We start from the raw sequence: 22,132 nt of genomic DNA on the forward strand, positions 1-22,132 counted from the left end.
CTCTCACCAAATTTTATGAAAATGCCAAACGCAAATAACAGAACAAGGACAAAAACACGAACCTAGACAAATTACAAAGAAAAAAAATAGGATAGGATAGGATAGAACCTGTATCAAGAGCCGAAGCTCTGATACCAGATGATGTGAACCTTACGGGGCGGATTGGGCCTTCAAATTAGTTTGGGCCTTCAGCAACAATTAATAGTCTTGATAGTGTCTCTGCCTCTGGGCCTTCATCCTTCTCCACTTGGGCCTTCATCCTTCTCCACTCGGAGGCTTTGTCCTTCTCCACTTGGGCCTTCGTCCTTCTCCACTTGGGCCTTTAGCCTGTATTTGGCCAGTTTCATGATTCTCATCACAACCCCCTTCTTCATTTTCCTTTGTCCTCAAATGTTCAGGATCATCACCGTGTTCAAGTACCACTTCCTTCCTTTCCTTGTGGGCTTGCTTGACATAGCTTTCGTTGAACCAAATACCTTACATTCAACCCTCCATAAACTCGTCACTTTCTCTCTCATTCAATAAATTTCATAAAAAAAAAGAAAGAAAAACCTTTGAAGATCCATCTTCAACCCTTGTGCAAATGGGCTTACCTCAATGCATTCATTATACACATTTTGATAAAACAGGATGTTACCGCAAAAAAGACTATGCAAGAACAAAGTATAAAGCTTTTCTCTCTAAGACTGTTAGAAAATAAAATAAAATGAAAGAAATAAATAAGAAGAAGATGCACAGTCTTTAATTAAATAACAAAATAACAATAGCAAAATAAATTTAATTGACAACACATGAATAATGCCTTATAACATACAATAACCAGAAGGAAAAAATAAAGCAAGGAAAGAATTATTTAGCCTGGGTTGAAGCGCGCAAACGCTATCCTTAGAGAGGAAAACGCCCCACCTTGTACAACAAACAAAAATATGATCGTTGGAAATATGACCGTTGGAAATCAATCTAAAGTTGTTAAAACAAACATAACAAACTAGTTGACTCATTAAAACAAAATCTTAAAAAAATTTAAAATAAATATTTTATTTTATAAAATAGAATTAATATAATTAATATATATATATATATATATATATTTATAAATTTTAAATTAAAACACAAATATTTATCAAACCACAACATGGAGCAACAGTACTAATAGACTAATAGTGTTCAGTGTTCACACTTCACAGCATGGAGTATGTAATACTAACTTTTTCAAGTTTCAACGAACAAAGCAGACTCTATTCACATGTTCAATCATTCAACTAATTAGAACTTTTGAATGAAAATTCATCGCTTCCATTTTAATTATACTTAAAATATATCTGAAATTTGATTCATCTGATTTTGATCTAATGATCAAGATTCATGATTTGCATCAAAGCAGAGCTTCCCCTGTATACCATAGCAAAATCCCATAATTTTACTCATGGATGGCTTGACCAATAGCTGTAATTACATACAAATGTATTGTGTTTGTAACTCTGTTAGTTAAGTCTATGTAATTATTATGTTTTCGAAAAGGTATTTATGATAGTAATTTATGTAACCAAAACTGTAATGTTATGTTTAAAATTGGTTTCTGAAGGCTTCGAGACATAGGCCAAATTCATAATTTAGAGCGTAAACCACAGTAGTTGGCTTTCAAGTCTCTCAACATGCATTTGTGAGAATAAAATATTTCTTCCTTCTCAAAAAGAAGCTTTTGGTTTCACTATTTGACCTAATTCTGAATTTTGGGCTAAAACATAAGTAACGAATTTTCCTAAATGACGATATATTTTATCCTTAATATATATTTTTTATCCCAAGAATCTGAAACCAAATTATAATGAATTTAGAACTAGTGCACCCTGATCAACTGTATACCCCCTTGGCAAAAAGACATATTATTTCAAAGTATCTTCTCTCGTATATTTTACATGAGCATTGATAGATTTTTTTATTTTTTTTTAAATGAGTAGATATAGTTTAACTTCTACGAGGAGGCATTCATCTTGTGCAATTTTCTGTTCTCATGGCTTAGTGAGATTCAGATAATTGATACATACAAGATTCTAAGTTCAAACTTTATAGTGTCATTGAAAAATAAAAAATAACTGTTGTAGATGAAAAAGTTGTGACATTTAATTGGATTATTTGTGAAAAAAAAAATAAGAGAAACTGATCTCATAATAACACATTTCATTGCTAGTGATAAAAAAAGAAACATACATTTCAAACTAAGTAGTTAGCATGTGCTAGGAAAAAAAAATTCTAAGATCATTAGTATCTCAGTATTTTGGACGAAACACACCAATAATTCTTAGAAAGTTGACAACAGCAAATAAGAAAACAGCAGTTCCTACAATAGTTGAACTGAATCTCCAAGGGTCACGGAAGTACACAGATATCAGCATACCCAAATAGTGTTTCCAACAGCAGTTATAGTGTTCATTGAGTTCCTTTGTGGTTTTGCCGTAGTAATTTGAAGTCACCACAACATGCTTGCAAAGACCATTTATCATAGTTGCCAATTCAGTGTGGCTGCCAAGTTCATGCTCAATGATTTCTGTGTCAACCAGCAGCTCCACATCCTCTTGAGTGTGAATCAGTGAGTCAATTAGAGTCACATAGTTGCATATGAAAGGTTGGTCTGAATAGTGACACTGCTCCAATGCAATGAGGTTCCTTAGAACACATTCTGTGACTTGGTTTACTTTCAAATGGGGTATTTGCAAGCGAGCTTTGAAACATTTGGAGAATGGTAAGCAACCAAAACACAAGAACCAGCTGAGGATTGGAGTCTTCTCAAACTTTATGTCCAAATAGCTCCTACCTTGAACTTTCTCAAAGTTAACACCAGCCTCATTCAACTTTGTTGCAGTTCTAAGAACACATTCCACTTGACAAGGGGTGAAATGTCGTGATGGACTCACATTCACCCCCTCAATCTGGAACTTTGTAGGCAAGTAGGTGAATCTGATCAAATCAGTAAAGTGTTTGCAAGATTTACAATTCTTGATCATCTCCACTTTAAAACTTGGCTTGTGTGAAAAATAATCTTCAAAGTAGTTAAAGGCAAGCTGAACAAATTTGACACTGTTATCTTTTGTGTCATTGTCTCCAAGGATGACCCTTGTGTGCAATTCCTCCAACACAAACATGGGAATCTGATTTTCAAGTAGTGACAAATCGCGTTGAGTCATCTTGCACACCCATGATGTGGTGAACATTTGATCATTCTTCTGTTCAGATTTGTTTGCTTTTCTAAAAAACAGCTCCATGATGAAGACTGAGTCTAATAGGATCATGTCAACAAACTTTTCATCCTTGTGGAGTTCTGGCTTGGAATAACAAATACCTACCTTCTCTCTATTCTCTTCAAGGAAGGATTTATATTGTGACAAAGCTAAACCTTGCTTGTGAGATAGACGTTTCCAAAAAGCATGAAAATACCTTTGTTTCTGCTTCTCCTGCTTTAGTTCTGGTTTGTCACTGTGAAGAGGGCCTATTGAGATGAACTGTGGTGTATAGGCTTCTGCATTCAATTTCAGGAGATGAGGAGGAACCTTGTAAATGCAACATTGGTCATGCACCTCAGGCTCAATCTGTTCAGGAATGTTAATTATGTGCTGGATCTGAGGTTTGTTTTCAGGTAAAGGAGTATAACTAGTAGCAGAAGTCATTGAAATTTGAAACACAAGTTTCTCTTCCCTGAGAGTAAGAGGAAAAAGAACATGCATAAATCACTTGCAATACATAGAAACTGAACTTATAGCTACACTTTCAAGGTTTTAAATTGCAATCACAATGCTTGATATTACTAGAAATGCAGAAAGATGTGACCAATGCAGCTACAATTGCTATTACTTTATGGTTGCAAAAACCTCCAAAACCTTTAAAGACTGGCTTTTAAAACCTTGTCACTTTTCACTTCTCACAATGGCCTGCATAGCACTTGCATTTGATAAAAGACCAGCTAAACTTTTGTGAAGAAAAATGACAAGAAATTTGAACTTGACAATGCAAAAGAGTACATACTTACGCCAACGCAACACCAACACCAACACCAGTTGAAAGATTTGTTTCACAAGATAGAAGGAATCAAAACAAGCATGCCAACACAAAAGTCTTTTTCCATTGGCAAATGAGACCAAGAGTTAAAAAACACAAGCCTTGGCGGTTTTGGTAAAGTGGAATAGAAAGTGTTTTGTTTCACAGATATGGTTACAAAACTTTCAAGGGTTAATATGCTGCTACCTTGGAATGTGAGTCATTGTGAATTATGATGCTCTATTTTGTCTGTTTGCGCTTTTGCATGTGAATTTGTTTTCTGCAGAGTGAGAATTCTTACTTGTCTGTCGCTAATGGGAATATTTTATTAGAACAATTAAGACTAATACTAAATTATAATATTTGATTTGATTATTATCATTATCATCAGATTAAAAAACTAGTTCAAAAATCATGTATTTAGCTACAAATCATGCCTGTATTTAACCAAAAACATCATGCCTGTATTTAAATATTTTCATTTATCACAATAATCTAGAATTTTGTATTTAGGTTTCGAACGTGGGATTTGAATTTTAAATCAAATCAAATTCATTCTAATTTTAAATTTTATTGATGAAATTTAGGATTCTAAATATGGGATAATTATAGTGAAGATTATATTTTAAGGTTGAAATCATTGTGAAAAGATATATGTCTATATTTATTATTTGACAATATTTACTATAGATTTGTTTTCGAAGGAAAATATCTATACAGAAAAGGGAAAGAAATATTATATTTTTATCTACAGATATAGTGAATAAGAAACCATAGATATTAGATTGTCTTCTCAACGGTTTTATAATCCTGTGGTCTTTCCCACTTGCTATTTGTTTTATTTTGTTCTATTTTATTTTCTCACTTGCATTTAACATTTGTCGACCAATTTAAAAACTTAAGTTCACTTCGTTCATTAATATTCATTTAAAAAATTGTGTTGAAAAGGAAAATCACAATTTCAATTGTACTAAATTTTTTTATCAATTATGAGTAATTGAGTTCGACCCTTCAAGAGAAAATTAATGCCCTGTCAATGTGCAGTGTTACTTTTTATCTTTTGGGAATTAGTAGTATGTCGGCCAAGGCTCCGGTGAACCAATAAAATATATGTTCCATTATGGACCATGTATTCTAACGGGGTATAGAAGGTTGTTTTTCATTTTTTTTTTTATATGTGAGTCGTGTTAGTAATTTTGGATCATATATGTATATAATTTTTCATCTTTTCATTATGCCTAATTTTGATATGTTTGTTTTCGTATTTAGTTTTTATCATGATTTTGAGTATGAAAATACGATGGTTTCATTCATTTTTATACAATAATTTTTTCTTTAAATAGAGCCCTGGCGCAGCGGTAAAGTTGTGTGCCTTGGTGACTTGTTGGTCATGGGTTCGAATCCAGAAACAGTCTCTGGGCAATGGGGTACGAAGTTTTTTATAGATAGAAAGCATACGATTAAGATGATTGATCGACTATTAGAATCAAATTAGATTGATTGATTGAATCCCTACAAATTGGTATCAGAGTCACCCATACTTGATTCATGTTTAGAAATTTTATTTATTCAGGCTGCTGCTATATTCTAAATTTTAAATGAATTTAGATATTTTACATATTGTTGTTTGATCTTACCTTATACTAAAGCATAACTTCCAATAATATTTAAATGCACCACTCATTTGAAGGTTCTAGAGCATCATTAATATATATATATATAACTTTGTGCATGTTCTTATTTTTAGAGGTCGACGTAGTAAATTAAAATAACAATCATGGGCTTCTAAAATTTAAAATAAATAAATAAAGTTAAAATAATTTACTCTATAAATGTTTTATTTTTGGATTTGTTGCATCAATGTTCAAAATTTAGTTACGGTATATCATTTTAATTGTTTAGCATTTAAATAAACTAATTGAATCAAGATATGATCAAAGTGACATCTCTCGTGTAGATTACTCATAAAAAATGTTAATGTGTGTAATTATTTAGATGAGTGATGATTGCCCCAAAGGAAAGTTACCATTTAATTAATTTACATACACACATGTGATGTTAAACGTGTGATAATTATGAGGTTTTCCATGTGAATGATAAATCACATCAAAATATGGGTTTGTTATTTGATATGCTTTTATTATCAATGTTTGAACATCACAACAAGGATTTCACTAGCAATTAATACCATTGTCCAAAGACTTGATATTAATGGTGCACTAGATATCTTGAGATGGGTTATAACATTACTTAAATGCATTGATGACTGTTATGTGAGTTTATTGTATTATTTGTTTTGATCTTTTTAGTTGTTGCTAATGTGAATTCGGTTTGGGTTCTTAATGGTACAACAAATTTTAAGGACTGGAAAGAAAACATGCAAATTGTTATGGGCTGACCTTGCATTAAGGATTGAGAAACCCCTTCTCCTACGGATTTGAGTACCTCACACAGAGGAAACTGTGTGAGAAGTGGGATCACTCACTCAAATCGCATGAGTCTTATGATCATTAAGCATGACATTCCTGAGGTCTTTAGGAGTAGTGTTTCAGATGATATAACTAGTGCCAAAGAATTCCTTACTGAAATGGTATCGTATTCATTTAGTGCTAATTTCTCTACCTTCACAGTTTATTCAGTTTAAGATCTCTTATAACTGTCAGAAGGAGAAATGGTATCTTAATGAGCTCATTTCATACTGTGTGCAAGAAGAGAAAAGGCTGAAGCAAGAAAGGACTGAAAGTGCTCATGTTGTAAGTACCTCAAAAGACAAGGGCAAAAGAAAAAAAAATCGAGGAGCCCAACAATGAAGCTATTAAGGGTCCAACACAAAAGAAACAAAATCAAGGTGACAATTCTTTCTTTTGCAGTAAGCCTGGACATGTAAAGAAGAAATGTGCCAAATATCATGCTTAACATGCAAAGAAAGGTGTGTTTCTTACTTTGGTCTGTTCTGAGGTCAATTTAGCTTCAGTAGCCAAAAACACTTGGTGGTTAGATTCTGGTGCCACTACTAACATCAGTGTTTCAATGCAAGGTTGCCTAAGCTACCAGAAGCCAATTGATTTTGAAAGATGAATATATGTTAGAGATGATAAATTGGTGAAGGAGGAAGCTATAGGGCATTTTAGATTATTATTATGTACTGGTTTTTATTTGGATTTGAAAGACACTCTTGTTGTACCGTCATTTAGACAAAATTTGGTTTCAGTTTCTTATTTGGACAAATTAGGTTATTTGTTTTCATTTGGAAACAATGTGTTTAGGTTGTCTTTTAATTCAAATATTGTTGGAACTAGTTCACTCTTGACTTGTGATGATCTATATTTGATAACGTAGCTTCCGGTGGTGAATCCTTTAATGCATAATTGTGTGGTACTAAGCGTAGAATTGATAATACAAACTCAGGAGCATTATGGCATAAGTGCTTAGGTCACATTTCTAAGAATAAAATTGAATGAATTATGTTAAACAAAATCTTGGATTCCATTGATTTCACAAGCTTTGATGTTTGTGTTGAATGCATTAAAGGTAAACAGACCAAAAGCAAGAAATTAGGTGCATATAGAGCTACAGACGTGTTGAAATTGATACATACAAACATTTGTGGGTCATTTCGTACACCTTTATGGAATGGTCACCAATATTTTATATCATTCATAGACGATTACTCTAGATATGCATACCTGTTTCTTATACATGAAAAGTCACAATCTCTGGATGTGTTCAAAAAATTTAAAGTTGAAGTTGAAAATCAAATCAACAAAAGAATCAAGAGTGTCAGATCTGACCGTGGTGGAGAATACTATGGAAGATATGATGGTTCAGGTGAACAGCGTCCGGGGCCTTTTGCCAAGTACCTAGAGGAATGTGGAATCGTCCCACAGTACACCATGTTGGGGTCACCTAGCATGAATGATGTGGTTGAAAGGCGAAACAAAACTCTTAAGGATATGATAAGAAGAATGATTTGTCATTCCAACTTACTAGAGTCACTCTGGGGAGAGACACTAAAGACTGTAGCTTACATTCTAAATAGAGTGTCAACCATGGCAACTGCCAAAACACTTTATGAGCTTTGGGTTGGGCGAAAGCCTAGTCTGAAACATTTTCATATATAGGGATGTCCAGCTGAGGCAAGGCCTTATAAGCCAAATGAAAGGAAATTGGACTCCTGAACAGTGACAACTACTTTATTAGTTATTCTGGAAGATCCAGGGGCTATAAATTTTATGATCCCAAATTAAAGACAATTTTTTAGATAGGAACTGCCACATTCTTTGAGGATATTGAGTTTGGGGGAAGAATAAGGTTAGAGACTTTGTCTTAGAGGAAGAATCAATAAAAATTCCAGAACCGATTTATATAGTTGCTTTTGATAAAGCAAATTTGGAACCTCTACAAGATATTGTTATTGAATCTCCCACTCAAGATAATTTGGTTGCTCATGAAGAACAAACTCAAGATCCTCAAGAACCTATGCTTCATGAGCCAGTACCTTTACGGAGATCTATAAGAGAAAGGAGAGGTGATATTCTAGATGATTATGTGGTATTTCTCGAAGAACATGAGGAAAATAATGGTATGATGGAAGATGACCCAGTCAACTTCCATAAGCCATGCAAGATTCCAACTCAAAAAAGTGGATTGAAGCAATGAATGAGGAGTATAAGTCCATGCAAGACAACAAGGTTTGGGAACTTGTCCCATTACCAGAAGGTGTAAGACCCATTGGTTGCAAATGGATATTTAAGACCAAGCAGGATTCCAATGGTAATATGGAGAGGTATAAGGCTTGTCTTGTGGTGAAGGGCTATACCTAAAAGGAAGGGATTGACTTTAAAGAGACTTTCTCTCCAGTTTCATCGAAAGACTCTTTTAGGACAATCGTGACTCTTGTTGCACATTATGATTTGGAGCTTCACCAAATGGATGTCAAGACGACATTTCTCAATGGCAACATTGATGAGACAATTTATATGGTACAACCAGAAAACTTTGTATCAGGAGATCCAAAGAATATGGTTTGCAAACTGACAAAATCCATTTACGGGCTAAAACAAGCATCTCGTTAATGGTACCACAAATTTCATCAAGTAATTATCTCATTTGGTTTCAAGATGAATCTTGTTGATGATTGTGTGTTTCACAAATTCAGTGGGAGCAAGTACATTTTCCTGGTCTTATATGTTAATGACATAATGCTTGCCACTAATGATATAGGTATGTTGCGTGAAACCAAGAGATTTCTATCAAGAAAATTTAAAATGAAAGATCTTGGTGACACCTCCATTGTATTAGGAATTCAGATACACCGAGATTGATCTCGGGGTATTCTAGGATTATCACAAAGGAGTTATATCGAAAAGGTACTTAAAAAGTTTGGCATGTAGGAATATAAATCCAGTGATACTCCAGTTGCTAAGGGAGACAAGTTCAGTCTCAAACAGTGCCCAAAAGGAAATTTGGAAATTCAGAAAATGCAAAAGATTCCCTATGCATCAGCTGTTGGGAGTTTGATGTATGCCCAAGTATGTATGTGTCTAGATATAGCATACATAGTTGGGATATTAGGCAGATATTTAAGCAATCCAGGAATGGATCATTGGAAATCAGCCAAAAGAGTTATGAGGTATTTGAAAAAAACAAAGTATTATATGCTCACATACAAGAGGTCAGATCAGTTGGAGATCACTGGGTATTTTGACTCAGATTTTGCAGGATGCCTAGATAGTTTGAGATCCACTTCAGGTTATATATTCATATTAGTTGGTGGTGCGGTTTCTTGGCACAGTGCCAAGCAAACCCTTACTACTTCATCAACTATGACGGCAGAATTTGTGGCATGCTATGAGGCATCAAATCATGGAATATGGCTGAGAAAGTTTGTCACAGGACTGCAAATTGTGGAAGGAATTGAAAGACCACTTAAGTTATATTGTGACATTAAATCAGCTGTATTGTATTCTAACAACAATAGGAGCTCGATCAAGTCGAAGAATATTGACATCAAGTTCCTAGTTGTTAAGGAAAGGGTACAGAGTGGACAAATTTCCATATAACACTTATGAACAAACTCCATGATAGCAGATCCTTTTACTAAGGGACTTCCACCCAAGGTCTTTCATGAGCATGTTGCTCACATGAGTGTTTTACCGTTCGAGGAATCTTTGGTTTAGTGGGAGTTAGTCACTTTTATGTATTTTATGTTCTATGTTAGATTTTATGTATGTATACATTGACTTTTGGATATATTTGGTTATGTGTGTGTATATATATATATATATATATGTGTGTGTGTGTGTGTGTGTGTGTGTGTGTGTGTGTGTTTTATTATTCTGTTATTACACTTTGTATATTAAGGTTATTAAATGATCTCATTGAGGTAAAGTAGGACCAGTTGAAAATAGACGTGTACATGCCATTTTCACGTAATTTTCATGCTACATATTTCATGATGAGTCTATGTCATTTGATTCTGTCAGTATTAGTAATCATTGATGGGTTTAGTTGTGATTGATACAATGAAAATTGTTTTGGTTCTATGTGCAGATGTAATCAATGGACAATATTTTTTGAATATGTTCAAGACATGTAATGACAAATTTTGAGCTCATAAAGTCTAACACATTCATAAGGATTGTAAGGATATATATATATATATATATATATATATATATATATATATATATATATATATATATATATATATATATATATATATATATATATATATATATATAGATATATATATATATATATATATATATATATATATGGGTAACGACATATATATTGTATATATATATATATATATATATATATATATATATATATATATATATATATATATATATATATATATATATATATATATATATATATATATATATATATATATATATATATATATATATATATATATATATATATATATATATATATATATATATATATATATATTACATAATTGAATGAGTTAGGGCCATTATTTTATTAGCCAAAATATTAAAGTGGTCTAATCAATATAAAATTATGGCTAAGGACATATATATGGTATGAAAGGCTAATTGCGCAGATACCATTAGCGATATTATAATTTGATGAGGGCCAAATTATAATGATCAAATTTGGGGTAACTGATGACAGTTACCAATACTAGAGGTTATGATCCCCATTTGTAGAGAGAAGTGACAGAACGTACAATTTGAATTCTTTTTCTCTTTATCCCCATCAAAAGAAAAAATACACAGAAGAACATAAAGCTCTCTACATTTGGAAGATCATAAAACCAATCTTGATCCTCATCAAACTTTCATCACTCCATTATGGCTAATCCAAGTACGCTTCTGCATTTAGTTTTCATCATGATTTTGAGTATGAGAACACGATGGGTTTCATTCATCTTTATGTAGTAATTTCTCTCTACATGGATAGAAAGCATGTGGTTAGGATTGATGATCGAATATTAAAATCAAATTAGGTTGATTGATTGAATCCCTACAAGCCATTTTTATAAAATTAGACAATGAGCTTATTATTCTTATCTAAATTAAGGTTATTTAGTTAACTCTTGGGACTGAATTCAATGATCTCATCTCCTACAACGTCATCCAACCCCAACAACACTAGCATGTTCGATGAGAATTTCATTATTAGGAATTGGTGGGGAAATTGGGAAACTTGATCCTTTTGAAATAATACCCTTAAATAAATAAAATGCAACCAAAGAGCAAGCCAAGCCAAAAAAGCCAGTAGTTTTATTTGCTATATGAAACTCAACGCTTATGGAAACGAAAAATTGTCACTACTAGAACTACATGATTATTTCACGTTTTATATAACTAAAAAATAATATAATTTTCATATTCAAAATAACTCAAATGATAGCAACGTCAATTTTTCAAAGGTTGTGGTGACAAGGAAATATAAAGTTGATTCAATGGCAAAAGGTAAACAAAAACAGACCGTTTTTAGATTTCAAAATAACTCATTGCTTAAATTTTTGACTTAATTAAGTTTTTCATACCTAGAAAATAGACTATTTTTAGATTGACTTAATTAAGTTTTTCATACCTAGAAAATATATATTTTTTAGATTACTACCTAATATTCATTTTTTTCCAACCAAGTACCTGAAAAAAATTTATGTTTCATTTTACTACATGCTGTTATTCCTCTTCCGTTAAGTGATGACATGACAGATAGAGTGTCATGTCATCAAGCCTTATCATTAACACCTCAACACCATGCCATCACCTTTTTCCCTTTCTCCAATGGAAACGACCACCACCATGTCACTACCGTTGACCATGCTACACCACCACCGTCATCCACTGCCACCATCATGCCGTCCAACACCTTCTCCCCTTAGAGTAGGTACCTTTTGATATTTTTTTCTACCTAAAATGCCATCACCCCCATTCTTTCCAGCTCAATCACCCCAACAATGCAAGAACCAATATCTTCCACAAGTTCAAGCGGGACCAAGAGCAACACAAAAAAATAAAATGAAATATTGTTGTTTACTTAAGCTGGATCCAATTCGAAGAGAAGTTGATAGGAAATTAGAGCAATTGGGGTGAGATGATGAAGATGGGGAACTTGGGTTTGCTTACCACTTCTACTCTTTATTCATCACATCGATGTAACAACTCTATGCATGTGTTAATTGTTCCCATGAGAATGAAGCATGATGTAGGTGGTGAGTTGCGACAGCGTGGGAGATTTTGAACCACCCTTGGCTACGGCAACCACTGTGTGAGATGACATATGCGACTATTGCATGCCTCCCCCGCTTCAACTCCCCCGCGTCTCTGCCTTCGCACAAGCAACCTTCCAACACGCCATCTTCATCATTTTTTCACTTTGCAAATCTTTTTTTTTTCTTTTCAAAAGTTTTTTCTAATGCCATATCTGGTCTCAGAATCTCATTTGCAATTTTTTTCCCGATTATCTATCTGTTGTGGGTTCAATATTTTATGTTGAGTTTATTGTTCATTGAAGAAAAAAGAGAAGGGGTTAAAGAAAGGGACAAAGTGGGTTTAACATAAATCAAAGAATTTTTTATTTCCATTTAATTTTTTGTTGCTTGCTTCCTCACTCTGTACCCAAAACTGACACTGTTATTTTTTGGCTTCCTTACTCGGTTGGACGACGCGGTGGTGGCATAGCATGATCGACAATGGTGGCGATTTTCGTTGGAGAAGAGGAGAAAGGGAAGAAGGAGAAGGGGAAGAAGGTAATGACGTGGCGTTGATGTGTCAGTGCAAAGATGCGATGACGTAACACTCTGTCTATCACATCATCACTTAATGGAAGGGGACTATCATGAATTAGTAAAATGAAATATTTTTTTTTCAGGTACATGTTTAAAAAACAAAATGAATGTTAGGTAGTAATCTGAAAATGACCTATTGTCCAGGTATAAAAACTTAATTAAGCCTAAATTTTCCATTAACAAAAAGGTTAAATTAGTATTTTGATTCTTTAATTTATTATTTAGTTTTAATTTGATTTTTTTAATGTTTTTAGGTTTAATTTGATTTTTTTTAATTTTTTAAATCGATTCAATTTAATCTTTCAATCCAAATCGTAAGAAATTACACTTTGTGTCAGTTCAAAATCGTTACTAAGAGGTTTTAAACCATCATAAAATACATATTTTTTTAAAAAAATAAATCAATTTTAAAAATTAGAGGAATCAAATTGAATCTAAATAAAATTAAATAACCAAATTGAATTAGTTTTAAAAAATAAAAGATCAAATTAAACAAAAAATTTAAAAAATTAAATTAAACTGAAATAATAAATTAAAAAACCAAAATATTAATTTAATTAAAAAACTAATAAACTAATCACTAATATTTATAGATTAAAAAAACTTAGTTATACTGTCACTCAGACGTCAATCTATTGAGTTGCGTTTCCAGATGCTTCTAAATGTCAAGAAGTGATTTGAGAGTAAGGGATAAATGAGATGTAGGGCAAAATAATAAACTACATGTATGTTGCAAAGGATTTTACAAGGTTATTGGAAATCTCAAGAACCGTGGGTTGCTTGGGGACTGGATGTAGGCACGGGTCGTTGCCGAACCAATATAAAACTTGTGTTTGCTTTCTTCTTCCCTACGCTCTTTACTTTTCCTCTGTGCACTTTTTATTTTCGCTTTACTTTTGTCTAGGTTATTGTTTTTGTTCCTTACTTTCTCATAACTTAGTAGTAAAGCCTAATTGAATCTAGCAACATTAAGAAGGATAAATTTTAATTAGTCAAGACACATTCATAATTAATTCAACCGCCCCCCTCCCCCATTCTTAATTATTCTGAGGCCACTTATTCCAACATGTATATATTTGAAGGTCAGTGAGAGCAAATTTATATTTCTTATTTTGTATGTTGATGACATCTTGCTAGCAACTAATGATCTTGGTCTATTAAGTGAGACTAATAAGTTTCTCTCTAACAACTTTGAAATGAAGGATATGGGTGAGGGAGGCTATGTGATAGGAATAGAAATATTTCGTGATAGATCACAATGACTGTAAGGCTTGTCTTAGAAATCATATATTAATAAAGTTTTAGAGAGATTTAGAATAGATAAATGTTCAGCATCTCCCATTCCAATACAGAAAGGAGACAAATTTAGTCTCATGCAATGTCCAAAGAATGATCTGGAATGGAAACAGATGGAAAATATCCCTTATGTGTTTGTTGTTTTGGGAGTCTGATGTATGCTCAAACATGCACAAGGCTAGATATTAGCTTTGCAGTTGGTATGCTTGGTAGATACCAAAGTAATCCAGGATTGGATCATTGGAAAGCTTCAAAGAAAGTCTTAAGATACTTGCAAAGGACAAAGGATCACATGCTTACTTATAGGAGATCTGGTCATCTTGAGGGAATTGGATATACATATTCAGATTTTGTTGGTTGTATAGATACAAGAAAGTCTACATTTGGTTATATATATCTTTTAGTCGGAGGAGCGATTTCAGGAAAAGTGCAAAGCGGTCAGTACTCATTGTTGCAACCACCATGGAGGCTGAATTTGTGGCATGCTTTGAGGCCACAATTCAGGCTAATTGATTGCATAATTTTATTTCAGGACTTGGAGTAGTTGACAGTATTGCCAAGCCGCTGAAAATTTATTGTGATAATACCGCAACTGTCTTCTTTTCTAAAAATGACAAGTATTCTAAAGGTGTTAAGCATATGAAATTGAAATACTTTGTCGTTAAAGAAGTTCAGAAACATAGAGTGTCAACAGAACATATTAGCACTAATCTAATGATTGTTGACCCTTTAACAAAAGGGTTACCGCCCAAAGTATTTAGTGGTCATGTAGTGAATAAGGGCATTATGTCTGCTAGTGAATGTTGAATGTTATTATTATTATTATTATTATTATTATTAATGTCTATTTGACACTTTGAGCTCATTATTGTGTAAGTTTCTGAAATTTTTGTTTTCTACTTTATGTGTATATGCATGCAAATTATGATGTGGAAAACATATTATGTTTTTGTTAATGAAAGAATGACTTTTGTTTGAACCCATTATGAACTTCTCATTTTACAGTCATATTAAAGAGAAGAATAATATAGTAGTACATGGAAGGGAATATGTTGATTAAATGACATGTAACCGCCATGACTCTTATTGTTTTTTATCTTTAATTATGATTAATGATGGAGCCAATTTATCTAAAGTCTTTCAATGCACATTATGATTTATGTAATTATTAAATCATGAAGTGTTATGGCATCACAAGAGTCAAGTGGGAGAATGTTAGAAAAAATATATTAAATAACATGATAATATGACTCATGTGAATTAAGGGCCTAAACTTGATTTAATAAAATAAAGGGACCTATTGGCAAATATGGGAAGTTAATAAACTTATGGGAAGTTAGTAAACTTCTGATAACTAACTTGATGAAAGTTTGTTAATAAAAGGCAAAGGGTTCTATCTCTGCCATGAGAGTTTTTTCCCTCTAATTACCTATCAAGAACGTGAGAGGAAAATAAAAGAAGGAAAGAGATAGATTAGGACAAAAAAGATTGAAGAACTTATGTCTTTCATGAATCAAGGTAAGTTTTACTTACTTTCAAACTGTATGAGGGAATCATAGATTCTAAGATCCTTACAATATGTAATAGATTCATTGAATATAAATGTATGAAATCTATAACTAGCAGTTTCTCTTCGGTTTAATTTTCAATTGAAAAACAATTTTTGGGTTTGTATACATATTTTGATTTCCTTTGTTATTGTTAAAATTTCTCACATTGATTAGGAATATGTCGGAATATTCCTTGTAAGAAATGGACAATCATTTTCTCTTAGAGTTAGCTTATGGAAGTGAGTTGAATTCAACTCAAATGTAATAATTATCTCATGATATAGTGCTTATTTAACAAAACATGGATTATTGAGCGCAAATGTAATAGAGATTTGTTGGTTGGTTCTCTGTACCTTGTGTTCCAAGTCATGATTTTTCCATTGTTGTAGTTGATAAATTGTGAATGAGATATCTTTCCATGGAAATTTTTGTGCTAACTTCTTTGGTAATTTTTTAATGTTTTTGTTTTCATATAAAGTTAGAATTAAAGGCAAGTGCTCTGGCACAAGGTTGTATCAGTAACAAGTGATTTATCATAGGTTGATTAGTTTAGAGGAAACAGGAAATTGTTTCAATATTAATGGCTTCCTCTGCTCCTAGTTACATCGCAGTACCTGAAATAGAACCCCAGATTGAGCACATAATTGGCATTCCTAGAGAAATTGAGCACAAAAAGTTGTATCAGTATCAAGTGATTTATTGCATGATGTGTTATGCATTTACAAGGTTCCTTCCAGTCTCAGAAAGTTGAATAATAGGGAAGCCTATGCACCACTTTGATCTCAATAGGCCATTTTCACCACAAACAAAGCATAACTAGAGCCAATGCATAAACTGAAGCAAAGGTATTTTCTTGCTTTCTGAGAACGTGTGACAACCAAAAAGGCTTTGGCCAAATATAAAGCCTTCCTCAATGAAAACATTGAGAAGATTCACCACAATTATTCAGATCTAGAGCCAGATAGCATTAGTAATGATGAGTTTGTGGACATGATCTTGTTATTAGACTAGGTCTTCATTTAGGAGCTGTTTTTGAGAAAATGAGAAAAATGATTACATGTTCAGCACATCATGGATTTGCAAGAGCATCAAGAGAAACCAGTTACTACTTGAAAATCAGCCTCCAATTTTTGTCTTAGATAAGTTATATAGAAAGGTTTGTGAGTTAAACAATAGTGTTAGCTTTCTCGAGCTTGTATTTAACTACTTTGAAGACTACTATCCACACAAGTCAACAAGTGATCCAAATAAAGAGATGGTCAAGAACTTCGAATCTTGCAAGCACTTCACTAATTTGGTAAGGCTTTTTTGCCTTCTGGAAAAAGTTCATGGCAAGGAGTGGATGTCATCAGAACATTTCACCCCTTGTGGTAAAAATGAATGTGTCCTTAAGACTGCAACAAAGTTGAATGAGGCAGGGGTTAGCATTGAGAAAGTGCATCCCAGGAGCTTGTTAGAGATAAAGTTTAAGAAGGTTCCAATTTTGATTTGGTATCTATGCTTAGGCTGCAGCATACCATGCTCCATATGTGTCAAAGCTCGTTTGCAAATCCCTCAATTGAAAGTACTCCAAACAACATAATGTGTCCTAAGGAACCTCATTGCCTTGGAGCAGTGCCACTATTCAGACCAACCTCTCAAATGCAACTATGTTTCTCTAATTTAGTCACTGGTTCACACACAAGAGGATGTGGAGTTGTTGGTTGACAAAGAATCATAGTCCATGAACTTGGCAGCCACCATGAACTTGATAAATGGTCTTTGTAAGCATGTTGTGATGAATTGAAATTGCTTTTGCAAAACCTTAAGGAAGCTCAATTATCACCACCATTGTTGTTGGAAGCATTTTATGGGTATGTTAAGGTCAGTGTACTTCCGTGACCCTTGGAGACTCAGCTCTACTGTTGTTGGTGTTGTTATTTTCTTATTTGCTATTATCAACTTTCTTGTGTTACCAATTTATATCATCTAAAACACCCAACTGTTTGTTGTTGTATTTTAATTTGAGGGTTAATTAAGTTTTTAGTCCTTAAACTTTTTCATATTCTAATTTGTAGCCTTTCAAAAGTTTTTAACAACTTTTAGTCCTTCATTAATTTTTCTTCAACATTTTTAATCCCTCTAAATTTGTTTGCCCATTTTTAGTCCATTGTTTATTTCTATTGCATCCACTAAAAGTTGACTAAAAAATTGTGAAGGACTATAAATTGAAATATGAAAATTCAAGGGATTAAAAAGTTAATTAACCCTTTAATTAATTACTTCCTTTCCTTGCATCATTGTTCAGCACTTCAGCCAGTAATGTATCACGTGAGTGTACTTTTGTGAAATGATATACAAAATGTTCATTAATTTGCTGTATCAGGCCAATATACTCTTTTTTTGCATGACCCTTTGGTTAGGGGAAGTCATTGTTAGGGCCAGCTTAAGGCTCAAGCAGCCCAAGTAAGGGCTTCAGGCCCCCCCAGAAAAAGACTTCAATTTTTTTTAATACTAATATACCTCAAAAAAAATTATTGTAAAATTATATTTAAAAATAAATTTTAATTAAAATATTATAAGTAATTGTTCATCTTTTTATTGGTATTATAAGTAACAATTAATGAGCAACAACTCTTCACCAATATCATAGCTTTGTTTAGAAAAAAGAGATTTAATAGTTAATAGTTAAAGAAATCCAAAAAAAATTCTTTTATTTCTATTCTCTTTCTATTCAATTCTAATTCTGTCTTCTTTTCTCATTGTCTCTCATACTTCTTTGTCTTCTCACCTGCTTCTTCAGTTTACTTGATTATTGTTTCACTTTGACACATTAGCCAATAGCTCCTCAATACCTATTTATTTATTCTCATCACTTATGTGCATGTGTCTCTATTTGGAGAGTAGAGGGAACAATTGGCATTTCTTCCTTTTGAGTGTGTCAATATCAGGTAAAAGCCAAAAATAGAACTTATTGTACTCTTATTTACTCAAATTTTCTTTTGTTGATAATTATTACATACTTACATGTTCCTTTATCAAATTATAATTGTCTTTTCTATTGAAAAGTGTTAATTTAATAATCTAAAATCTTATACATACAGTAATAGTCATATTATTGTATTGACAAATGATAAGTTTTATATATATTATTAAGCTTCTACCCCAAATCCTGATGAATTGCGAGATTGATCTCAAAATAAGATTATTTTTTATTGTTTTATTAATGAATAATGATTAATCTCAAAATAATTTATGCAGGTTTAACAAAAAGGTTGAAATTTGGAAATTAAGTTTAAGCACTTACCAAAGAAGAGAAAGAGACTTGAGACTTCAAGATACTACGATCAAGTTCATTTTCTTGACAACCAGAATCAGGTTTTATTTTTTTAGCTCATTCTTATTTTATATACTCATCTTTGTAGTGTTTTATATATTATAATTTTTAATTTCGTACAAATATATATATAATAAGTATGTCAACTAGAAAATATGAATCAGGTTATTCAAAACTTCAGAAAAAGAGAAGAGTCGAGGCTTTAATTGCATCACAAAAAAGAGCTATGGATAAATTTATAAAAATAGATGATAAAAATGAATTAGAAAATATAGGTGGGTGATCTTTGAATGAACAAGATAACAATTTAGATATAGGTGAAAGCAACAATAGAGAAGTAGTTAGTGATGAGGATAATTATAATTCTGATTCTCAAACTCATGATAACGAGGAGGAGATTGGGAGACTAGATGATTCTACTTTTGAAAATATATATGATCCAAGTCAATGAAAGAATATTGATACAACTTTGAGAGATTTATTAGTAGATAAGGACCCTATTAAAGTTATTGATATGGATTTCCCAAAGGATAAATATTCTAGGCACTTTTCTTCATCAAATTACATTCAAAAATTTCCTAATGGAGAGAAACATGAAAGAAAATGGCTAATTTATTCTAGAGATTTGGATAGAGTCTTTTCTTTTTGTTGCAAATTATTTAATGTTGATTCTTGTACAAGTAAACTAGCTAACAAAGGTAGTAAAGATTGGAGAAATCTTAGTGCTAAGTTGAAGAGTCATGAAATAACGAATGAGCATATTACTAACATGAATGCATGGATTGATTTGGAAATGAGATTGGTAAAAAATAAAACAATAGACAAACATGTTCAAGAACAAATAAATAGAGATAGAGAACATTGGAGAAATGTGTTGTTAAGAATTATTGCAGTTGTTGAAACCCTTGGTAAAAATAACAGCCTTCAGTGGAAAAAATGAAAAGATCTACCAAGAAGCTAATGGAAATGTTTTAAGTCTAATTGAAATGATTGCAAAATTTGATCCAATCATGCAAGAACATATTCGTTGAATTAAAGACGATGAAATTCACAACCATTACCTTGGGTATAATATACAAAATGAGTTGATAAATCTATTAGCAAGCGAAATCAAAACAAAAATTATAAAAAAAATTAAGGATGCGAAATATTATGCAATCATACTTGACTGTACTCCAGATATAAGTCATCAAGAGAAAATGTTTTTTGTATTAAAGTGTGTGGATATTTCATCAACTCCAATACAAGTTAATGAGTATTTTTTAGAATTTTTAAAAGTATATGATACAAGTGTAAAAGGTCTTTTTGATGCTATTATAGATGAATTAAAAATTGTTAGACTTGATATTAATGACCTTAGGGGACAATGATATGATAATGGATCTAATATGAAAGAAAAACATTAGGGTGTGCAAAAATGATTCTTTGAAACATGATAATTTGTTAGATGTTGATAGATTAGATTTATTTTCAAAATTAAATATTTTAAAGGAAATTATAGGATTGGAAAATGATAAACCAATTGATATTCTTAATTATATAAAAAGAATAAATTCTTTTCCAAATACATATATAACTTATAGAATAATGTTAACGATACTCGTATCAGTTGCTTCAGTTGAAAAGAGTTCTTCAAAGCTAAAAATAATAAAAACTTACTCAAGACCAACAATGTCTCAACAAAGATTGAACGGATTGACATTATTGCCTATTAAAAAAGAAATATTAAATGAAATTAATAACAACAATTTAATCGATAATTTTGCATCACAAAAAGCCTGAAAAATTAATTTTAAATAAAACACTTGACATATTATTTTTATTCTAAATATAAGAGTACTTAAGTTGAAATTGAGATATGGAATAATTTTAAAGATTAAAAGTGAAAAATTTTAGTTGAAATTTGATAAAATTATAAGATACAAGATAAATTTTTTAAAGCAAAAATTAAGGTTTGACAAGAAAATCAAAATAATAAAAATATATTGCATAAGTACTAAACAAATAGAAGCAGTAAATTAGAAACACATGATAATAATAATAATAATAATAATAATAATAATAATAATAATAATAATAATAATAATTAGTCACAATCTATTATTAATATTCGAATATATTTATCCCACTTTTTATACTTTCGGGACTAAATTTTGTATTTTCATCTTTCAGGGACGCATTTATCAGCGAAGTGGGAAGACGAAAAGTCAAAAAAATATTATGACAAATATGCCCTTATATGGGCAATCCACGTTGACAATCATTTCAGTGACAAATTTATTCATCCGTACCACGTAGTCTACTTTATTAACGGTGACGAACGAAAGTTAATGGTCGCACTTTTTACACTTTCAAGGACTAAATTTTGTATTTTCATCTTTAAGGGATACATTTATCAACAAATTACACATTGAGGAACAAAAGTGACTATTTAACCATGATAATTTTAATAAACTATTTTATGAGTAAATAAAAGGCCTCATTCTTAAATTTGCTTTAGGCCTCTCAAGTCCTTGAGTCGCCCTGGCCATTGTGCCAACAATTCCTATGGTTCAAGTTTGGTTCTGGAAGCTGCCAAATTATCAATGTGGAATTGGCTGAAGACTAGAACAAAGGGGTTTGTGTATCCAATCCTATCAGCTGTCTAGCTAAGGGATG

General features: G+C 32.0%; 1 protein-coding gene and 1 pseudogene across 3 annotated transcripts; one reads left to right on the forward strand and one right to left on the reverse strand.

The window, feature by feature from the left end:
- Positions 1–2,166: 2,166 nt before the first annotated feature.
- On the reverse strand, positions 2,167–4,198 carry LOC100810276 (putative UPF0481 protein At3g02645). Of its 3 annotated transcripts, none has more exons than XM_006583477.3 (2): positions 4,025–4,198; positions 2,167–3,693 (listed from the first exon to the last, which is right to left on the reverse strand). In XM_006583477.3, exon 2 carries the CDS (start codon positions 3,663–3,665, stop codon positions 2,271–2,273), a length of 1,395 nt encoding a protein of 464 aa, XP_006583540.1. In that variant the 5' UTR covers positions 3,666–3,693; positions 4,025–4,198; the 3' UTR covers positions 2,167–2,270. The 3 variants fall into 3 exon arrangements, with proteins under 3 accessions (XP_006583540.1, XP_003529045.1, XP_014633409.1); XM_003528997.5 differs by having other exon boundaries at positions 4,021–4,192; XM_014777923.3 differs by lacking the exon at positions 4,025–4,198 and adding an exon at positions 3,850–4,014.
- A 12,540-nt stretch (positions 4,199–16,738) lies between these two features.
- On the forward strand, positions 16,739–18,130 carry LOC100812788 (UPF0481 protein At3g47200-like; annotated as a pseudogene).
- The last annotated feature ends 4,002 nt before the right edge of the window (positions 18,131–22,132 follow it).

This window comes from Glycine max, chromosome 7 (genome assembly GCF_000004515.6).
Source record: "Glycine max cultivar Williams 82 chromosome 7, Glycine_max_v4.0, whole genome shotgun sequence".
Taxonomy (NCBI): domain Eukaryota; kingdom Viridiplantae; phylum Streptophyta; class Magnoliopsida; order Fabales; family Fabaceae; genus Glycine; species Glycine max.

Bases quoted from the DNA above. Each gene is read 5' to 3' on its own strand.
- LOC100810276 (XM_006583477.3), bottom strand. From the start codon at position 3,665: ATGACTTCTGCTACTAGTTATACTCCTTTACCTGAAAACAAACCTCAG.